Raw genomic sequence first — 22706 nt, forward strand, 5'->3', positions numbered from 1 at the left:
TACTTCAGCTGCATTATCACACACACCTTCACACACTCACACACAACTGTAATAGCTGTATAATCACACACACACACATACACAAAGACGAAATATGATAGCTATGGAATCACACCCACCCACACACACAATGTTACCATCCCACTGAGACCTATTATCTCCACAACTACCACAAATTGTTATCTTCATCAACCCCAACATTACTGCCGCACCCATCGCTGCCACCACCACCACCACCACAAATGTAAGCAACCAATGAGAATGCTTGTCACCGATTTCAAACAGCGAGGATCTGGACTAGTCTGAGACAAACCACAAATGGCAGGACAGGAGTTCGAGCTACACCAATGCCAGTAGCCAGGAGTTGGTCGGGTAAGGCAGGACACATTCCTTCATCTTGCACTTGTTTCAGTCATTCGACTGCGGCCAAACTGGGGCACTGCCTTGAAAAATTATTAATCGAATGAATCGACCCGAGTACTTGTTTTTTTTTTTTAATCCTGGTACTTATTCTATCGGTCTCTTTGGCCAAACCGCCAAGTTACGGGGGCGTAAACACACCAACACCGGTTGTCAAGCGGTGATGCGACACACATATGCACGTGTATGACGGGCTTCTTTAAGTTTCCGCCAACCAAACCCACTCGAGGCTTTGGAAGACTCAAGGTTATATTAGAAGACACTAGCCCGAGGTGCCACACAATGAAACTGATCCCAGAACCTGTGTGGTTTCGGGAAGAAAACTTCTTCCCATTCATCCGCATCTATGCTATGTTCCACTTCTATCTAAAACAGTAGCTTTGAGACGGTTGGACAGGACAAGCAGAACATTTTCAAACTCTATCTAAAACAGTAGCCACGAGATGCGTGCCTGTGACAGACGACGATATGAAATATTTGATAACACTGGAATGTATGTGTAACATAATACAGGAGACATCTCTCTCTCTCTCTCTCTCTCTCTTTCTCTCTCTCTCTCTTTCTCTCTCTCATACACAGAGTAAAGTAGCGAGAGAATGCCACCAGCAAGACAGCTATTAACAATCTCAACTCCGTTTCTGTTCCCTGATAAACCATGTAAAAGACATTTGACGGTTTCCGTAAACAAACACGACTAGAAAAAATGTCTCCGGGGAATCCCTTCCGCCCTAAATTGGTAATGTCCAAGAAATTAGAGAATGTCTGTATCGAAATAATATCGATTCTGTCATAGCTGGTCTGTTGGAACCAACTTTGAGTAGAGGGAATAGGTCTACCTCATCTATTTTCTCAAAAAGAAAACTTCAGGACTGTGTAGTCAGTGGGATCATAGTAGAATTAAAGAATGTTGTCAGTTAATGGAATGACAAATGTTAATAAGACGCTAAAGAGTGTGTGTGTGTGTGTGGATTCACGTAAAGGGTCTGGTAGGGATTTTATTAACAATTAAAACAAATATGAAAACTCGCTATATATATATATTTGATCCAACCGGACAATAGTTCGAAAGACTACACAAAGACTATTGACTCTCTTTTCCGTTGTACATCCGATACTATAATGACTTGTTTTGACAAATCCAGTTCTATGTCCACCCCTGTTCCTCGGATACACATCTAAAGTGGATCCAGTTTATTTTGTCCCAGGAACCGATGTTGAGGAAACTACGAAAGTTAGCAAATGAATCAACAGAATTTAACAATTTATTTTCACTCACAAACACACCTTAGTCTCTCTAAAAATAAAATAAAAAGGCGATCTTTCGATACCGAAAGATCACCAATAAAAATAATTTTGAAAAAGCCACATTTCCATATAAGACTAATATTCAAAAAATAAAAGGCTACTCACCCTCCTTAGTGTCCCAACAGCATCAACGACAGTCTTTCTGACACTGGCACTTCGACTAAATTGGCAATTACCATTAGTGGTACCATTAAGTGACTGTTTCCTGGCTCTGATTTCGTTTCCAGCCTGGGTACATTGTGGACATTCTTCATCGATCCGGTCTTCGATCTCGGGTCTTTTCTTCACATATTCCGGGGTGGTCAATAATCGGTTTTCCTTGTCACGGAGAGAGAGATACCGACGGTGTCGTCCTGTGGTTCGGAATGATCTTCGCATATTTTCCATGTTTAAAGATTTAGCTTTCTGTTATTTAAGAAAGAATAATAATAATGACGATAAGTGTGTGATGGTAGTTCTAAAGAAACGGTTAGAATCTTCGGATAGAATATAAGATGTATTTGAAGAGGAACAAATCGGCGAGCTGAAGAAAGTGTCAAATAGTAACGTGCTCTGGCAAATTGTAGAATGAATCAAAACGACGCCCGATTTCGAAATGAAAATATTTTTGAATTAACCGCCAACTGAGTAACGTAAGTCACGTGGTATAATAGCCGTATTACATGTGATGATGGTGGTGGAGGTAGTGGTAGAGGGAGGTGATGTTTCAATGGTGGTGGTGGTGGTGGTGGGGTAGAACGATTACAGTAGCGAGGGTGGATGTTAGACTATTAAGAGTAGAGGGAAGTGAAAGTTAATGGTGGTGGTGGTGGTGGTGGTATTTATAATTGTATTTGTATTTGTGGTGGTGGTGGTGATAAAGTGGATTGGGAAAAGAGATTAAAAGGGAGATAGTAGTCACGTGATGTTCCTGTCCGTTAGACCAGTCCATATGACAATCATTCCCCCCCCCCATTATAACCTGCTGCTCTCCACCACCACCATTATAACTGACATAACTATCTCGTCTGCGCCACCACCACCACCATCACAACAACAATGCAACCGCTCTCGCTCTCTCTCCCTCTCCCTCCAACACCACCAGAATGAACATATTTTCATAACAAGTTGATGTTACTAACAGAAAGAGAAGGCTACAAATTTGGGGAGGGCTGTAAGTCGGTTAGATCTCCCTTAATATGGGAAATGGCTGTGAAATTTTAAATCGGGGCAGACAAGTTGCCAAATTTAGTAACATTAATAGAGTTTTAAATCTTATCTAAAACCAGAGTAAATTAGCAGAATTAAACGGATACTAACTCTTTTCCCCTTACTAAAGGAGTAAGGTGGGGGGGGGGGCAAAATTCCCTAATATTGGGGTATGACTGATATTTGATATTTGGACACACATCTTAACAATCTAACGATAAAAGTTCGACAGTAGCCAGGTACCTCAAAATAAATGTTCAATATTTTATATAATTAAGACGGCGAACCAACAGAATCGCAACTGTGTCGGTTTTAATGCTTAGCGGTATTTCTTCCACTTTTCATGTTCTGAGTTCAAATGTCGCCGGGATCGATTTTGTCTCTCATCTTTTCGGGGTCGATAAAATAAGTACCAGTTGCATACTGAGGTCGATGGAATCAACTCCCCACTCCACCCCTCTGAAATTGCTGATCTTATGCCAAACTTTGAAATTAATATTTCGTACAAATTTTTAAAACAAGTTTTATATAAAACTTCGGGTTTTATAACTACCACAGACCTTTCGTGATGCAGACATCATCGTCATCTCTGAATACAAGGGAGAAGGTCTGACTGTTTCACCTACAAAAATATACACTTTATTCTCCATCGCAGGGGAAAACCACCCAATAATATTCTTGAACAGACTGGTAGTAATCATTGCAGAACCCTTCCTCTCACCAGAGAACCAATCTGGATTTACAGCCAATAGGAGCACCACCAATATGGTAATTCTTCTTTGGCAGCTTCAAGAGAAATATAGAGAAATATAGAGAACAAAGATCCCAGAACATACATACATACATATGCACATACATACATATGCCCGTGGGCGTATGGCGTAGTGGTTAAGAGCGCGGGCTACTAACCCCAAGATTCCGAGTTCGATTCCAAGCGGTGACCTGAACACTAACAATAATAATAATAATAATAATGATAATAAAAATAATAATAGCATCGTAAAATACCTGAGGAATGAGAACCCAGGTGTGTGTGTGTGTGAACAGATTGGTTATTTGTTTCTCTGGAATTGGTCGATGATGTACTTATCTCTGCTGTGACTCTGTAATGTTTGAAAATCGATTAATTTTTTTCAATCTACGGAGAAATAGTTAAGTTTACCGTTTCTACGTCGACAACGCTTTACACACACACACACACACACACACACTTTCCTTCTACTCTCCACCAACGCCCCCCTCCCCCCCCCCGTAACCACAACTGACCTTTAACAAAATCAGCAACGCCCGAATCGGTATAAAAAAATCTCTCTCTCTCTCTCTCTCACTCTTTCTTTCTCTCTCTCTCACTCACTCTTTCTTTCTCTCTCACACACAAACACACACATATAAACAAATGCATATACTCATTGTCATGCACAAGCATCCATAAATGCACACACACACCTCACAGATACAAACTTGTGTACATGTACATACATAAGTGCTAGTGGTGGCGATGCCGTTGTTGTTGATGTAGTAGAAGAAGAAGAAGAAGAAGAAAAGTAGTAGTTGCTGTTGTTGTTGTTGTTGTTGTTGTTGGTGGTGGTGGTGGTGGTGGTGGTGGTACATACTCCGAACGATATCCAAGGAGTGGCTACTTTTATCTTTTAACTTTCACTTGTTCTCTCAATCATTGGACAGCGGCTATGCTGGAGCACAGCTTTGCTTGGGGTGGGAGAGGTTAGTCGAATATATCGACCCCGGAACGTTTTTTCAAATACCTACTCTATTGATCTCATAGTCGAATCGCTATGTTATGGGGACATAAACAAACCAACACTGTTTGTCAAGCTGTGGTGGACGCATACACACATACCCTCACATAAATACACACACATAGGGAGAGAGAGAAAGACAACAGGCTTCCACACAGTTTCCGTGTACTAAATCCAGTCACAAGGCTTTGGCTGGCCTGGGGTCGTAGTAGAAGACACTTGACCAAGAAATATTTCATCGAATATTTGAATGCTTTTATATTAAAATGTATGTTTTCCTAATTCATTTTATACTCAAATAAACCCCATCATTTTTTACAGTTGCTACACTTATGGCTACACACACACACACATACACACACATACATGAAAATGTGCATATATACATATATTTATACATATATCTATACATATATACACACATAAATAGATGCATATACATGTGTACACAGGCACACACATATACACACATGTGTGCGTGCGTGCGTGTGCTATAATACCTGTATTTAGCGTAGATTAAGGTCTTCCCATTATTCCAAATAAATATTTGTTGCATATGTTTTATATTTTTGTTATTAACGTGAAAATAGGGCAGAAATAACAAAATCCGGTGTCCAATGTATACTTTATGTCGCCATCGGCGCTGCATAGGTATGTATCGTCTGGCCATTCATAATACTGGCTTTCACAATGTCATTGTACTTCAACTGGGACACAGCTCACAGCCAGACAATTGTCAACTGAAGCAGTGTTCAGGCGTTATTTTATGACACATTTTTTTTTCTTATGTGGGGACATATTTGTAAACAAATAGTTTTTATTCCACCCAGTTAAGCAGTAGAGTTGTCAAATACTATGGAAGGCGAAACTGATCAGATGCTCACAGTAGTGAGCTCAGAACAGTCAGGGACTTAATAGAGTTCATTCGACTTAGACAGGATTTGAACACAAAATTGTTATTCTTCCGTTAAACAGAAGACTTCATGCTAATTAACAATGGTCTGTGTCAATAATTTACTCTTTAACTGCAAAATTTCGCGGTTATTCCAGTAACGATGTTAAATATCTACCAAAAAAATAGAATTGGTATTTTCTGCAAGTCACTTTGCCTCAATAAACATGACGTAACTCAACAAAAATTAGTTCCAAACACGACATTCGTCAACAAAACAGTTTGGTAAACAAAACTGCGTTCCACAGTTAAGGACAATGACATTTTGAATGGATATATCTGGTTTCCGTCGTAAAAGGGTTTAATGAATTTAAACCGTTTAAAAGTGGAATAAATTGGTTTGTGAAGCGGGGAGAGAGAGAGAGAGACAGACAGACAGAGTGACAGAGGGAGGGAAGGGGGGAAACAGGAACGGGGGAGGGGAGATATAATTGTTTTTAATTCCTAATTTATTCATTTTGTTCTCTTGTATCAGAACATCAATATGGATGCACAGAACTGAGTTCTACTCTTTAAGGACTGGCTGACATGTCATAATATATTCCAAAGATGCTTCACCTTCACGTTTGATGTCACATCATCATCATCATCATCATCATCATCATCATCACCATCTAATTCTGGTCCAAGCAAACACACTGTAAACTAGTTTTCAGGATGAACTGTCACATAAACGGAGCTATACTCCATAACATGCTTCTCTTTCTCAGTTGTCTTCCATATTGTTCATGCGCTTCGGACTCCCAACCTTTGTCATTCCCCCATCTCAATGTCATTAGAGCGTCGGATAGAATGCTTCGTGGCATTTCTTTCGATCCTTTGTGTTCTGCGTTCAAGCCGTACCAAAGTCAATTTGGTCTTTCATCCTTTCCAAATCAAAAACGTACCATTTCAAGGTGATGAAAATTGTAAGAACGTTAAGCTGAATATCTTTGCATTCTGAACTGCAATCTTACCATGGTCAACTTGGACGATAGGTTTCATCTGTCGTTCTGTCGAACATCGGGCCGCTTGGATCCACTCTGTTCAGGCTAGATCTCCAATTGGAAGACATCTTCAATCTCTCTCACCGGTCTTGGGAGCCATGTAAACTGTTTTAGGTACAACTTTCCCTGTTAACTGAAAGATATTTTTTTAAAATCTGGTGTTTCTTTTTTTTTATCTTACTATCAGACTTTCGTTCGTTATTCTGACGAGATCTCCCTCAGTTCCATGTCTGCCTCAATCCAGCTTGTGTGTTCAGCACAGAAACTATCCCACCTTTCACATCTAGAGAGGCTTATATCACAATCGGGCAATCGTAGTTTTAAAAAAGAAAGAAAGAAAGAAAGAAAGAAAAGAAAGAACGGACGAAAGAAAGAAAGAACGAAAGAACGAACGAAAGAAAGAAAGAAAGAAAGAAAGAAAGAAAGAAAGAAAAGAAAGAACGAAAGAACGGAAGAAAGAACGAACGAAAGAAAGAAAGAAAGAAAAAAAAGAAAGAACGAAAGAAAGAAAGAAAGAAAGCAAGAACGAACGAAAGAAAGAAAGAAAGAAAAGAAGAAAGAAAGCAAGAACGAACGAAAGAAAGAAAGAAACCTCGTCATCGATATCCTTTCTACTATAGGCACAAGGCCTGAAATTTGAGGGGAGTGGCTAAGTCGATTATGTCGATCCCAGTATGTATGTATGTAAGAGAGAGGAGAATGAGAGAAAGAGAGAAACGTCTGCGCGGGTAGTACTTGTGTAACGATTTATTATGTAAGGGACGTAACTTCAAAATATATATTTCAAATTAATTCCCTTAACTGATCGGTTCGTTTTCTAACGCCGAGTTGATTTCTTAATTAATTAATTAATTAAGAAAGAAAGAAAGAAAATAAGGTGAATATGTATGTCGGTGGCTAGTTTACCCTTGTCTTCAGGCAGGAATTGAACACGATACTACAGGTGAAGACACTCTTTGCTATAATCCGATCTTGTTCTCAGCGCTAGCTGTGTTGCTATTATTGTAATCCCTGATTAAACAAATTTCCAGCCGTGACTACCCCGTCAATTATTTAGGCATAGTTTATCCTGCACCTCATATATCGTCTAATTTGTCACTTCTTTTTTAAGATTTAACTGTTATTTCTCGCACAGGATATTTTTCCTAGCCCCCAGGTCAACACTGGTCGAGTAGTTCTACGATCATAGAGTTCCAGCTGTGACCATCCCTGCTTAGGACTATATTCGGATCTATTTTAAAACGGGGGCCACATTTTTCATTAATGTTTTACGTAGTGTTTTTGGTACCGAAAGACTTTCAAACTTCGTATACTTATCTATTTTGTGTTATAGAACAGAAAAATATTTTTGTATTCGAATTTATTTCATGTAAAAAATTGTCTTATTTCGATAATTTCAACCAATCACTGACAAGTATTCAGTTGTTTATATTTACTCCTTTGGCTGATTAAGCGATGTAAAGCGTATTTAATCTCCATACCTTCGTTTTATTTGCTTTTTTCATTTTAAATTTGCTTTAACCCTAACTCTAACCCTAACCCTAACCCTAACCCTAGGGTTAGGGTTAGGGTTAGAGTTAATTGTTTCAGAATCGTTTGTTTATGTAGTCGGCACTTAATGTATATCGGCTGAATGGACGTCAGTGATTGGTTGAAATTACAGAAATACGACAACTTTAACATGGAATAAGTTATGGATTTCTTTTTTTTTTTAAGAAGACTAAGAGAAAAAGATGTTTTATATGACACATTCTACCAATGTTCCAAGTTTCAAAGTGTTTCGTTAATGAAAAATGTGGCCCCCGTTTTGAAAAAGATCCCTATATTCTACTATGCGCTATATTCTAAGTCGGTAAACTGAACGGTTTCTGAGATTTAGCTGCTATTTCTAGTGAGTCGAATAACCACATGAGGTTTCTTCCTTTCAGTCAACCCATATACATGTAGACATACACATATACATACAAACATGCACGCACATGATCTCTTTAGAGACAAACGCTTTCAACCGAGCCAGCTGTTACACCCTACTTTACTTAATACTAAGTAATTATGATATTTGTTTGCCGTAGACTCGGATCACACCATGGGCATTTTGCCTTTTGCTCTCCTTGGATCAATGAGTTCTTGTTGAATATTGAAATTCGAAGGTTAAGATGTTTAAATATGTTATTATTCACATCTATCGTGTAGAATATTGTATATGTGCACAGGGATTTTCTTATCCCTATTTCAACAGTGCTCTGTTTCGCTGATGAGTTTAATAACACTGAAATATGGTTACAGTTGTCTCCCGTACATAACGAAATGGTTAAAATAATTTCAATGAATCGATGGGGTCATTTCGTCGTCGCATCAGGTAAATAAGTTTACACTTAGCTAGAATTAACTGATGGGCAAACACACTTATATATCGAGCTATCAAATTTCGTAGACAGGCAGATAGATTGAGAGAGAGAGAGAGAGAGAGAGAGAGAGAGAGAGAGAGAGAGAGAGGGAGAGGATAGATAGATAGATAGGCAGACAGAGGGATAGATTAAAGAGATTTAAGAGAGGAAGTCGACAGGTAATAACCGATCAATCCCGTCAGCCACCACGTCCCGGTGCTCTGTGACGTCACCGCCTTCCAGCTGGCTGTTCTTGTACACGTCGTTACGTTAGAAAGCGAGAACGATCGATAAATCCCCCCAAAATTAATTAAAAGTTTAAAATGCCACTATTTCCTGCTATTTATCTACCTACATACACTAAATCATAACAGTTAAACTAAAATAAAATTAAAAAGAAAAGAACCGAGTTGGCATTAGTTTAAAACCTGGCTTCCCATGGTGCAGAGTTACCAGACGTAATGGCTGAGATGGGAAATCGTTGGGAAGGTTTGTCTCCGTCTTTCATTCATTCTTATTCCATTCTCTGCTTTTTGAATCCCTTCTAACTTCACAGAAGCCACACCATGGCATGGCACGATGTGCCAGTAAGATAGTTTATCATGTTTTGAGGGCAATTAATAGTTTTTATGGGGGGAAAACTTTACGATTTTCCTGTCGCCCGTTTCGTCTCTGTTTTGGTTTGTTTCTGCTCCAACAAAATAAATCGTCTGATCCTTTTGTTTATGTCATTCTTGCTCCCTCTATTAAGTATATATATACACATACATACATTATTTATGCTTTGTATACTACACCCTATATACATTCTGTAATCACGTACACAAATCATACCATACACACACATATATATATATATATATATAGGCATATATACACATATATATATATATATACATATATATAAACAAACACGCCTATTGATAATTACATATTTATTGTAATTTGTGCTATTGGTTTCTTTGATTTCTTTCTCTTCCTTCACATATCCCTACACACACACATATGTAAACACATTGATATTTAAATCTTTTTCACAAGCCCAGCTGTAACAAATGTGATCTGATCAGTCAATATGTATCGACTTCCAACAATATTATATTTCGAAGAGTTCGACCACACTCTTGACCCGTGTAGGTTTCCAACATTACCCACTGGCATGAAAATACTGCAAAGAAATTTTTAGTCCAGCTCTTATACTCCTAATAATAATAATAATAATAATAATAATAATGTTTTTAGGTTAGTTGAGTGTGACGGGAGGGAAGTATTATTAGACACAACTGTAGGGTATAATGGTGAATTCGCCGCACTTGTGGTTTAGCCCTTGGCTTCGGTACCTTATTTTGATCCAAGTTTATGACTGGTTGGCAGTTTTGTACATTTCCGGAAGAAACTTATGTACAAACATACTTGCTCATAAGCAAAACTACGCAGATAAAAAATGACACATATATATTTTAAAGAGGCCATAAGACAACAGGTCTTAGAGTCTGAAGATACGCCATAGGGGTACCCTTTATGGCGAGAAACCCGGGGTAACCCTAGAAACCGGCCTTCACCATTAATAAATGTATCTGTAATCGTGCAGTTTTATTTCACTTTGTCCATCTGTACATGTATAAGCGTCTTTATATGTTCTGAATTCGAAAGATCGCCATATATTTATGTGCATGGTCTGAAAGTAGGGGCAATGCCCATGACCTGTGCAGGTCATGTGGGACCAGCGAGATTGATGGTATTAAGTTTCCTCTGGAAGTCACACCACCTCCATACCACACGGCTTGTGAAACATCCACACCACACCCTTATTCAATGCTCATTTGTGGTCCCTGAGTCGCCTTTTCAAGAGGGTGGTGATATTGTTTAGCTCCCAAGTTATGTCTGATTGACGGGGGCGGGGGGCTGGGAGATTATGGCCACCTTCTCTACATAGCCACCACCATTGGTGGTGGCTATGTAGAGAAGGACTAATCATTATGCCAAGTTTCGTTTATCCCAGTCCTTGGGCAGTGGGTCGGGGGAAATCTTTAATGAACAGCCCTCATGTATATATATACACGCACACACACATACGTATATATATATATATATATATATATATATATATATATACATATATATACATATATATATATATATGATGAGCTTCTTTCAGTTTCTGTCTACCAAATTCATTCACAATGCTTTGGTCAGTCTGCAGCTATAGAAGACACTTGCCCAAGGTGCCACACAGTGGGACTGATCCTCAAACCATGTGGTTGGGAAGCAAGCTTCTTACCACACAGCCACTCCTGCACCTATATATATATATTGTGTTTCTAAATGTGTGTCTGTGTGTCCATGTATATGTCATGCTGTTGCTAGTCCATAAAGGGGCTTCTGTAGACAGCTGCATGTTACCATAGCGACTGTGATTTTATTTTAATGTTAGTCAGCAGAGGATATCTCTACCCCTGACGTTTGAGTGGCAGGACCCCCCCCCCCCTTGCATTCTAGTAAGGTTGGTTGCAGCTGATGTTGTGTCTGAAAACTTGTAACAGAGCCAATTGGTGATAGTGGAGATGGTGGTACCCTGCTACCTGACAGTTGTAAAATATTTAGGGTCTCCATTGCTATTTTTTTAAAAATCTGTCTGATCCCCCCCCCCAATCATTTTCATGTCATATTTATTATGACAGGAAATAATTATAGACCAACATGTTAATTATTTTAATAGTCAATGTTTTTAGTTTCCTGTCAGTTTTTTAATGTTAAATATAAACTAATCAGGTGAGCTCAGGTGTCTGTCTTTGTACCTGTTTCACATTAAACTTTGTACAAACATCCACAGAAATCCCCCCCCCACACACACACACACGTTAATGATATGATGTGCTAATGTCACCCTGCTCCATATACCTATGAGGGAAGAGCAATCGTCCATAGCCTCCCCAGCCCTGTCCTTCTCTGACCAAAATGCAACTTGATCCTGCTGAAGCTTACCATGACCATCCTGTATTTTTGATTATCCAACACTACATTATACAGTGTGATCTGCCAATAAATCAATAGCATGGGCTTTGAGAGCTATTTGGCTGTTATTTCTATCAAGTCGAGTGACTATAGAGAGACTCTCTTGGCTTCCAAAGATTTATCAAAAAGTGGGGAGGACTTGGGCTCCTTAGTAAACCCCACCCTAAATGTTTGTTGAGACCATGTCCACCATTCCTGTCAACCCCACTGGACACAATACACCACCACCCCTCTCCACACTGTCATCCCTTGGCTACACCCATACCTCCTCAACCCGATCCAAAATTTGATCCCTTGTCTCGTGTTTCACCACATCTGCTGATGACCCACTGAAACAACCTTGACTCCTTCAACCTTGACCCCTTCAACTGCTAACCCTTACAGTTCTGGTTTCAATTCTTGCCTCTGCTCACCTCACACACTCCCTCCTCCCCCTCTCTCACTTATCCAATAAGTACCAGTAATTCACTCGGTCAAATACCAGGCATTAATTGCTCTTCCCTCAACTGTTTTATTGGCTGCATCCATACCTTATAAGGTAAGTAAGGTAATGAGGGAGGGAGGGAGGCTGTAATCTGAAGTAAAGTGTGAGACCCCAGGATCTCCAAAGGCTCACCTTGACTTAAACTACTTTTTTTTTTAATGGAAGACCCACCCACTCTACCCCTCGCCCTATCACCACTGTTACCACCACATGATTCTATTGTAACAATGTTGATACCATAGGTGGGGGTAGGGGGGAGGGGGGAGGCAGGCACAATATGGAGCTGTGTTTAATCTTGTTCTGAGTTCAAGTCCTACAAAAGTCAGCTTTACTTTCATCCTTCTGGGGTTGATAAAATGTGTACTTGTCAAATACTGGGGGGGGGGGGAGGTTTAAATCAACTATAAATCTCCACCCCACCCCCTCCCAGATTTGTCACTTTGTGTCACTGTAAGGAATCTTGGGTTTTATAGTAATGAGGAGGAGGAAGAGGACTACTTTTTTTAATTATTTATTTCCTCTTTCATTTATATTTTTTTGCCTTTTTTTTTTCCAATATTGCAGACTGTTCCATTTTGAAGTAGTCTTTGGTAAAAATCTAGGCTGGCTTCTACTGTGATTGGGATGGATGGGAACAAAGACTCAGTGGAGTTTTGTGAGGCGGGTCTCTCTGGTAAGGCCCTCTCTTTCTCACTCTCAATGTCTCCCCTTATATAATACCAGGCTCAGTACCGACCCAAAACACACACATACACGTCCCTAGTATTGACACACATGCACACACACACACCCAACAAGCATTCTCTTCACACACACATATGTTCCCTGCTACACCACAACCAACACTATTCCCTGTGCACATCAAAGTCCCACTGTCTCACACACGCACACACACACACACACCAATATCCCACTGTTGTACAAAACTCAGTACTGTCCTTGTAAACACACATACAGCAAAGTCCACAGAGAGTCTCCATTCTCATGCTTTGTTAACACTACACAACCCCCAATTATCATCTCCCCACCACCACCACCTGTATGGTTACAAGGTGGGGGGGGAGGGTAATACTCACTATCCTGTACCTACCTCTTTTGACTAATGGCCAACACCCTAGTGTTATTGTGTTCATCCCTTTGGTGATATTGCATGTGGTTGTCCTGATGTTGTTGATAATGTTGGTAAAATTGTTGATAATGTATGCAACAGTCTTGATAATCTTGGTAACATTATTTGGAATGACGATGATGATGATGATGTTGTGATGGTGACGATAACATTGGTATCATTTTATGCAATGACGATGTATGCAATATTTCAGATCTGAGGCGGCAGGCCCGTCAGTTAGAAAATGAGATTGACCTCAAGTTGGTTTCCTTCAGTAAACTTGGTACCAGTTACACAAGCCAGAGGGAGTTTGTTGGGTAAGTAGAAAACACAAATAAATCTCTTTCCCTCCATATGTGTGTGTGTGTGTGTGTGAGTGGATGTATAATTTCTTTCTTTCATTCTGCCTCAAAGCAGTTAATATCCTATTCTTCTGTTTTCCAAATTATTTTCAAGATTTCTCTTAAGACCAAGGTGATGAGCTGGCAGAATCGTTAGCACACCTGACGAAATGCTTAGCGGCATTTCATCCATCTTTACATTCTAAGTTCAAATTCCGCCGAGGTCGACTTTGCCTTTCATCCTTTTGGGGTTGATAAAATAAGTACCTGTTGGACACTGGGGTCGATATAATTGACTCAACCCCCACCTCCCTGACATTGCTGGCCCTGTGCCAGAAATTGAAACCAATATTTCTGTTAAAATCCCAAGGTAATGTATGGGTGGTTGAGGCATCAGAAGTTTTCCCTGACTCTATCACAAGGGCTGACCTTCTCTTTGAGAACCTGAAAATATTCCAGTTAAGACCCACAATGGTGACAGTGCTGCTGCTATTGCTACCCACCCAGACATCTAGAGAAAGACTGATTGAAAGAGTCCATCATACACACACACAAGCACATATGCACACACCCTGGTCTCCTGTACATATATATCACATGGCGATTTGTATTAAATGCCTTAACTACCCAATATATGACTGCTAAGTATTGTGTACCTGTGTATGTTTAATAAGTATCATGAGTAGAGCCTATAATATGTTGAATGAGAAGAACCGTAAGCTTTTCCATATCTAATGAGGATCTTGAACTCTTGTATTAGTGCTCACCAACCAGGAAACCAGACCAGCAGCAGGTAGAGTTTTAAATATTTCTGCTTTGTTCTCTTTTTATATGGCATGGTGGTCAATGTCAGTGGTGGTGATGGTGGTGGTGGTGGTGGTGTGTCTGTGAACCCTATTATTATGTGGGGATGGAATTTTTCAGAGAGCCCTAAATTATGTTTTGGTTGGTGATGTGTGGACCCAAGTATTACGTGAGAGTGATGGTCTGTGTATAGACCCTTTCGGTCTCTGGACCCTAATATGTGATGGTAGTTATTAGGCCCTAATATTATCATGATCTATCATTGGACCCTAATATTTTGGTGTTAATAGTCTGCTAGTGAGCCCTTATGTTGTATGGTAGCAGTGATAATTTATAAATGGACCCAAATACCCAGTGGTGGTGGTGGTGGTGGTTGGTCTATGGACCCTATTTATGGACCCAACTATTGTGAGTGGCTGGTTGGTCTGTAGACCCTAATATTTGTGGGGCTGGTCTATCTGTGGACCTTGATATTTAATATTGAGTAGGGTTGCTCTGTGTCAGAAGACCTTAATGTTTCATCATCATCCTTTAACATTCATTTTCCATGCTGGCAGGGGTTGGATGGTTTGACCAGAACTGGCAGGCTGGATGATGCCCTTGCTAATGCCAACCACTTTACAATGTGTATTGAGTGCTTTTACATGGAACCAGCACAAGTGCCTTCTATGTAGCATCGGCATGGGCCTCTCACAGGCCAATCCCCTTCACCGGAAGATGCTGCCTTAACACTTTTGCTGTGAAGGACAGGTCTTCTTGAGTACAGCAAAGGGGCCGAGTATCTCAGTCCTTTGTCATCTCATCCAAAACGTTCAGTGTTCCGAGGTTGTCTTTCATCCTTTTGTTTTCCCGAGTCTCCTTCTTCCGCCAGTTCCATCCACTTTGAGTGAATGACACTTCTTTATAGAGCTGTCGGCCTCCATTCATATGGTAGTGCTAATCATCTAGTGGACCTTAAATTTGGATAATGACGCTTTCTGTTTACTGGATGATCTGCCCAGTGAACCCTAATGTATGGGGTTGGTGATCTGCCTGAACCCTAATATTTGTTGTGGTGTCCAGTCAGTGGACCCTAATATTGTGGGATTATAATCTGTTTTAATAGTCCTTAATATTGTGTTGGGTAATTAGTGTGGACCCTAATATTGTATTTTGTTAGTGGGACTGTCTGACTCTCAATGTTGTGATGATGACCTGTCAGTGAACTTTAATATTGCCTGGTGGTGATGGATCCAAATGTTGTGTTGTAGTTATCTGTGGACCCACATCTTGAGTGGTGGTCTGTGTCTGTGGATCCTAGTAGTGTGTGATAGTAGTCAATGTCTTTGAGCCTTAATATTTGGTGATGGTGGTGGTGTTAAATGACTCCCTATTCTTCCAAACACTACCCAATATTACATCTCCCCCACCCTCCCTGTCTCCGCCAATCACCACCTCACCAGGACCCTATCTCTTACCCTGTTGCATGTTCCTTCCACCCAATGTGTTCTCCTTAGTCCTTTGTTTCTGTCAACAGACTGGGATTCTATCCAAATGGGGTCGTTTTTATTCCTTTTTAAATTGATAAATTTTCGTGTTGAGATGACATCACACTGAACAGCAGTCATGTCTCTCTTGTATATAAGTAAGACCTCATATTTTCTTTTTTTCCACAGTTCATAGCCATCTTGCTCTCTCTCTCTCTCTCTCTCTCTTTCTCATATATATATATATATATATATATAAAACAATATTTTACTATATGTGGTGGTGATATTGCTATTGTGTATCTTCTGTCCTTTTCTTGAAGACAAAGCTATATATATATATATATATATATATATATATATATATATAGATTGGAGCCTGGTGTAGCCATCCGGTTGCACCAGTCCTCAGTCAAATCGTCCAACCCATGGAAAGCGGACGTTAAACGATGATGATGATAATATATGAATAAAGAGTGTTGCAGTTCCCTTGAAGCATTATAGTGCAAAAGTAGAATAATGAATGAAATAAGGAAAGCTTCTAACAATGCAAGATAATACGAGGGTGAGTCAAAAAGTAATGCCGTTTTGTTTAGGACAATTACCAACACAGGAACATGTATCATACATCAAAATGAAGCTGGTCCTCTGTGGATCACATCCCTACTTCTCAACATAGTCACCATTTCTCTCAATAGCGATGTTCTACCTTCGAATGAGAGCGTGTATCCCTGCCCAGTAAAATTCTGTTGACTGTTCTTTGAGCCACTTCTTCACTACAGTTTCCACTTCCTTGTCACTGGAATAATGTTTGCCTCTCAAACCCTCTTTCATGGGGCCAAAGAGATGATAGTCTGAAGGCCCTAAATCTGGTGACTAGGAAGTGAAAACTGTAGTGAAGAAGTGGCTCAAAGAACAGTCAGCAGAATTTTACTGGGCAGGGATACATGCTCTCATTCGAAGGTGGAACATTGCTATTGAGAGAAACGGTGACTATGTTGAGAAGTAGGGATGTGATCCACAGAGGACCAGCTTCATTTTGATGTTCCTGTGTTGGTAATTATACCTGTCCTAAACAAAATGGCATTACTTTTTTGACTCCCCCTTGTACTTAAACTCCTTTATATATGACTGAGTGATTCTTTACTTGTGTGTGTCCTTGTGTCTATATTAGAAATTACATCATCAATGTATGTATGTATTATATGTGTATATATATATATATATATGTATATGTATATTGTATGTATCTTCTCAGCAGCGACACAGTCCCTTTGCTCAACAAGACCAACAGTGACCACATGTTTGAGACAATGACTATGGAACTAGAGCAGTTGATGGCAAAGGTCAGTACATGTTGATTTTTTCAATTTGGTTTTCGGGGATGGAATCATTGATGAGAAGTAACCGTCATGCTAATGTTTGATCATCAGGTCAGCGTTGATCCGCTAGATCTATGACCAAAGACACTCCAACCATGACCATCACATTTAGATTGACCAAGACTACATTATTGAATACATCCTTCCTTTTTGTTTTACTTTTAGAGTATGTGGGAGACTTGGCTGCTATTTCTAACACGTAGAAGTAGTTTAATGTGGTTCTTGAGATAGTGGGGTGGGAAGATGTGGGGTGGGAAGCTGCATCATAGATGCTGCAGCTGGGCCATGGTTTTGTTGCTAATAACAACTAAATGCTATGATAACGATGATGTTGTTTTTTCCAGCTGACTGAAATAAACGACCTGTTGGCAGAATATACGCAGAATTTCAGTTTGAGTTCCCCCAGTGCCACCTTGCTGCACACCCTACAGAGACACAGGGATATTCTTCAGAATTACTCTCGCGAATTCCAGAAGACCAAAGCCAATATAACGGCTCTGAAGGAGAGAGACGACCTCTTGGGGTCAGTTCATCGAGATATCAAGTAAGTAACTTCAGTTGTATGTCACACACACACACACACACACACATATGTACAAACACTTGACCAAATTTTTACAGTGGAATTCAGTGCTCCCACCACCATGTGCCACCTTGGTCAAGTGTTTTCAACTCTGTCACTGGGCCACATAAAGCCATGTGAGTGGATTTCATAGATGGAAACTGTAAGAAGCCTGTAGTGTGTCTCCTTGTCTTAGTATTGCATGATGATTGTAAACAAGTGTCACCTTCATACAACCAGGGTCCTTCTTTTCCAGTCTTTTGTAAAATCATGTTTTTGGCCCTGAAGAAATATTTCCTTGTTTGGAAACAGGTGAGGGTGGGTGACAGGAAAGGCATCTGGCTGTAGAAAATCTGCCTCAGTGAATTCTGTCCGATTCATGCAAGCATGGCAAAGTGGGGGTTGAACTGATGGCAATGACATGTAATGATGTTCATTCTATGGCTCGGAGAAGATGTAGATCCACCTTGGTCTTCTGTCCTTGATTTGTGAGGAAGCTTCTGTCTATTAATTGCTTTGATAATATTTACACTGTAGACATGAAGATGATGTTAATAGGTATCGATGAACTATTAATGGTTGTGCTGGTGGTGTTTAGTATAAACAGTAATATTGGTGGTGGTGGTGGGGGGTTACTATATAAAATCTTTAATTCTTGCTTTTTTTTATTTCAGTGCCTACAAAAACTCGTCAGGCCTCAACAGAAGAACAGATCTTTATTTAAAAGAACACGAACACATCCGAAAGTAAGACGCATTATTGTTATTCTTGTTGTGTGAGAGAGTAGTGCATGCCATCAAAGTGACCCTGGGGTACAAACATACGATGCCCAATATATCCATCACAGCTACCTGTCTGATAAGGGTACACCAGGCATGTGTGTGACATGGTGACCTCATCTCAAGATAAACAGCCCATGACCTTGTAGGTGGGGGGGTCAATAAAAAAAAGTACCAGTCATGTACTGGGGTCAATGTAATTGACTCCCTCCTCCCCTCAAAAACTGATGGCTCTATGTCACAATTTGAAGCCATTATTATTATTATTATTTATATTCTGAGTTCAAATTCCACTGGGGTCAACTTCACATCTCATTCTGTCCAGTGGGGTGGGGTGGGGTGGGGGGTTAATAAAAGACGTACCAGTTACTTACTAAGGTCAAAGTAATCATCTCTCCCACTTGTGCCTATAATAGAAATGTCTTTTTGATAGTTTGTGACATAGTTGACCTCTGACCCCTGTATTCCCCACTCCTTTCATTTCTTTTTGTTTTATTTTTCAGTTCAGAAAGATTGGTGGATGAACAGATTAGGTGAGATTATCTCCTCATTTCTTGTCAATAAACAGATTACTGCTTTGCATTCCAATATAGCTGACTCAATAATCTGGGGAAAAAAATTTTAATATTTTTTGTTTAATTCACAGCGTTGCTATGGCAACCAAAGAAAACTTGTATGTGCAGAAAACTATGCTGATGTCCATAACACAGACAATGAATTCGTTTGCAAGTATCCTTTATGGCTGCACATTAATGTGCAACAACATTTCAATGCATGCAGGGTGTTGTTGGGTGCACAGGGAGGCGATGGGGGTCAGTAGTGGAATGTTTTTCACTTTGGTCCTTTTATGCTTTTGAGTTCAAAGCCCACCTGAGTAGTCCCTCTCTATTAACGTTTGGTTTAAGGTTTTGACATGAACTGGAGAGCATTCAGCCACCATGCATCTTTTCTACAAATTCTTGGAAATAATTATCATCATGTAAAAAGCACCTGTTGTTGGCATTCTAAAGTGGTTGGCATTAGGAAGGACGTCCAGCCATAGAAAATCCTGGCAAAACAGGCAATGCTACTTCCTGCCCTTGCCACTTCCTCTCAAACTGTCCAACCCATGCTAGCATGGAAAACGGGCGTTAAATGACGATTTATAGTAAGCTGAGAGAATTTTGTGGATTGGACAAAATGCTTTACGGCATTTCTTGTGGCTCTTTATGATCTGATTTCAAATTCCACTGATGTCAACTTTTGTCTTTCATCCTTTGGGAAATGTAGAAAAAAAAATTGAAATTATCACAAGATTAACTTAACTTCTTGTTTTTCTTTATACCTTTGGTGTTTTTTATTTTTTATTTTTCTTTTATAATATAATCAGGTTGTTATAATCAAAATACTAATGAACAAGTATCAAGGACGGGGATGAGGTTAGACTATTAAATGCTTGAAACTAGATTTAACAGACTTATTTAAAGTTTCGCCTCTACCCCCGCCCCTTTCATCTCCTTTATTTTTCTCGGCGTATTTTTCATGAATGTTGTGCATTAACCGAGTTATGTCCCCTTGACTTGTTTCTTCAGATCGTTTCCCCGCCATCAACAGCCTTATGCAACGAGTCAATATTCGCAAACGACGGGACTCCATCATTCTGGCGTCTGTGATATCCGGTTGTATCATACTAATGATTCTCTATGCACTTCATTAGAGCGTCTTACCTGCTCCAGTCTGGTCTGGTGGACTCGCTGAACTAGCTGCTGGTCAATATCTATGACCAATACAAATATATACAAACACACATTGCCTGGACAATGTCGTCTTTCTTCTGTTATTTATTGTCGACTGTCCTGTCCACACCAGCGACATGTTATTCCGAGTCGGCTGTATTCAGCCCCACCCAATGACCTGAAGGTACCCAGATAAATGTCGAAAGGATCTTCTTTAGGTCCTCCAGGCCAGGGATGTTGAATTGCAGCAAAATATAAAGACTTTGGCAGAACCATTATGGGGCTGTCAGCAGGACATGTTAACATCTGCTTTAGACCCCTGTCCAAGAGGGAGACCATGCTGCTATGACCAGGACAAACTCTCTGACCTCAACAGAAAAAGAAACAGCGGCTGTGAAGTGGGGAATATTTTTGTAAATAACTGTTTTGCCTTTTTTTTTTTTTAATCTTCAGATGCCAATGGAATATGGTGTCTTTGTTAAAACAGAATCCAATGTATTCTGGGATGATATAAAGGTTTTTATTTCATGTGGGGGAAATCTTTTGGATTTATCTTCTTTTTTTTTCTGTTTTTTTTTGTGTCTTTCTTTAATGGTGGGAGGTGATGTTTATTGAAGAACATCAAGATGGCGAAAGTGTTCAAAGCCGGCAATAAAGCCCAACAACAGTCTTTCTCTAAGGTGATGGTCATTGAAATAAGATTATTACAAAAGCTCTTTATTAACCCATGTTATTCTTTAAGGATCTCTCCTGTGTCCAACAGGTTTTCGTCAGTCTTACAAACCTTCACATAAGATAAACTTGTCTATCTCTGCAACCAGACTCTGTTATAAATCTTGTCGCCCTTCCTCAAGAGTTTCATCATTAACCATTCTGCTACAACAAAATTTTCTACTCAGAGTTTGAAAACTTCTTTCTCTCATCCGTTTAATAAATTATTTAACAACTTTTAATTTAACATTTCAACTGGCCATATCTGGCTGAAATAATCAACTTATCTTCAAACTGGCCACATCCAGCCCCTCATGCTTACCTTATAAAAATAAACAATCATGTCATTGAAATCTCAAAATGATGCAGGATTAATTCTTATCAATGGGAATAAATAAGCATTACATTTGGTGGAATAAATCTGAATGCTAAAGGGTTAAAAAGAAATTCTGTTAATTTAAAAAAAGAAAACAATATTTGAGTGTGAGAAAATGGAATTCCACTTTTAATTTTCTGGAGGTAAATAAAGGACCAGCAACATGGTGATGGGGGGGGGGGGGGTTATCTCAAATCTTAGAAAGGAGTCAAGATTTGATTAAAAATATAATAAAAAAAACGTGTTCAATTCTCAGTAAATCCAGTGAAGTCAACAATTGAATAAACTGTTTGAAATGTCTGAATTTAAAGATCTAGCCAACACAAACTGGCATTAGAAGACCTGAATAAAATAGTTAAATTGTTTTTGAGATTTTTTTTTTTATCTAAAATTTAATATCCCTGAACCAACTTTACTGAAGAAGAAAAAATTAGAGGTTGGGAGGTGGGGGTTCTTGTTTTCATTTCAGTACACTTTGGAATGGAGGTGATGTTAGGAAGGGCCTCCGACCAAAGGGGAGCCAAACTAAAATTTAAATGCAAAACAGGGGTCCTGTGGTTCATCTAACAACTGCCTCAGACTCTGACAATCTGTCCAACCCATATCAGCATGGGAAGTGAATGTTAAATGATGATGATGATGATCATGGTGATTGTGTCCAGGTTTGAAATCCAACCTAATATTAATATAAATTCTGTCAATGCTGCTTTCTCATTAATCCAGGCTTTCCTAATAAACCTGTTTTAAACTGACTCAACTTTTGTCTGATAGATTAGCTAAGTATTACCCTACCACCACCACCACCACACATCCTTTTGTTTCACATTGCTCTGTTTATTTTAGTGATTAAAACCTTGTGACATCATCATCATCCCATTCACCTAGCAACACCAGAAGCCTAACAAACACGACGTTACATACAGCTGTTTCCCAGTTACAATCACAGACACCTGGAGATTCCTTGTCAC

At 39.5% G+C, this 22706-nt stretch overlaps 2 protein-coding genes across 10 annotated transcripts in view; one reads left to right on the forward strand and one right to left on the reverse strand.

Moving 5' to 3' along the window:
• LOC106869084 (uncharacterized) overlaps positions 1 to 4138 on the reverse strand; it is an 11399-nt gene extending 7261 nt beyond the window's left edge. The window contains exons 1-2 of one of the 2 annotated variants that reach the window (XM_014914609.3): positions 3922 to 4138; positions 1831 to 2130 (exon numbers count right to left, since the gene is read on the reverse strand). In XM_014914609.3, the coding sequence (XP_014770095.2) occupies positions 1831 to 2112 (282 nt within the window). In that variant the 5' untranslated portion in view covers positions 2113 to 2130; positions 3922 to 4138. Of the gene's footprint in view, positions 1 to 1830; positions 2629 to 3921 lie in introns of those variants that run through there. The other variant, XM_014914608.3, reaches the window with a different exon arrangement.
• Positions 4139 to 9187: 5049 nt separating this feature from the next.
• On the forward strand, positions 9188 to 21190 carry LOC106869065 (Golgi SNAP receptor complex member 1). 8 transcript variants are annotated; one of them, XM_014914575.3, is made up of 10 exons: positions 9206 to 9484; positions 13059 to 13167; positions 13817 to 13919; positions 14704 to 14736; positions 17472 to 17559; positions 17940 to 18139; positions 18832 to 18903; positions 19440 to 19469; positions 19583 to 19665; positions 20508 to 21190. In XM_014914575.3, the coding sequence occupies exons 2-10, from the start codon at positions 13119 to 13121 to the stop codon at positions 20630 to 20632; spliced, it is 783 nt and encodes a 260-aa protein (XP_014770061.1). In that variant the 5' UTR covers positions 9206 to 9484; positions 13059 to 13118; the 3' UTR covers positions 20633 to 21190. The 8 variants fall into 8 exon arrangements, with proteins under 8 accessions (XP_014770063.1, XP_014770066.1, XP_089197346.1 ...); XM_014914576.3 differs by having other exon boundaries at positions 9224 to 9484; positions 17475 to 17559; XM_014914577.3 differs by lacking the exon at positions 13059 to 13167 and having other exon boundaries at positions 9188 to 9484.
• The last annotated feature ends 1516 nt before the right edge of the window (positions 21191 to 22706 follow it).

Source organism: Octopus bimaculoides, chromosome 24 (genome assembly GCF_046866305.1).
Source record: "Octopus bimaculoides isolate indiv1 chromosome 24, ASM4686630v1, whole genome shotgun sequence".
Classification (NCBI taxonomy): Eukaryota; Metazoa; Mollusca; class Cephalopoda; order Octopoda; family Octopodidae; genus Octopus; species Octopus bimaculoides.

What these genes read in the sequence shown, in the direction of transcription:
- LOC106869065 (XM_014914575.3), top strand. Translation starts at nt 13,119, where the DNA reads ATGGATGGGAACAAAGACTCAGTGGAGTTTTGTGAGGCGGGTCTCTCT. An exon ending in GGAAACCAGACCAGCAGCAG is followed by an intron (nt 14,737 to 17,471) that starts GTAGAGTTTTAA and finishes GTATCTTCTCAG; the next exon opens with CAGCGACACAGTCCCTTTGC. An exon ending in TTGGTGGATGAACAGATTAG is followed by an intron (nt 19,470 to 19,582) that starts GTGAGATTATCT and finishes TTTAATTCACAG; the next exon opens with CGTTGCTATGGCAACCAAAG.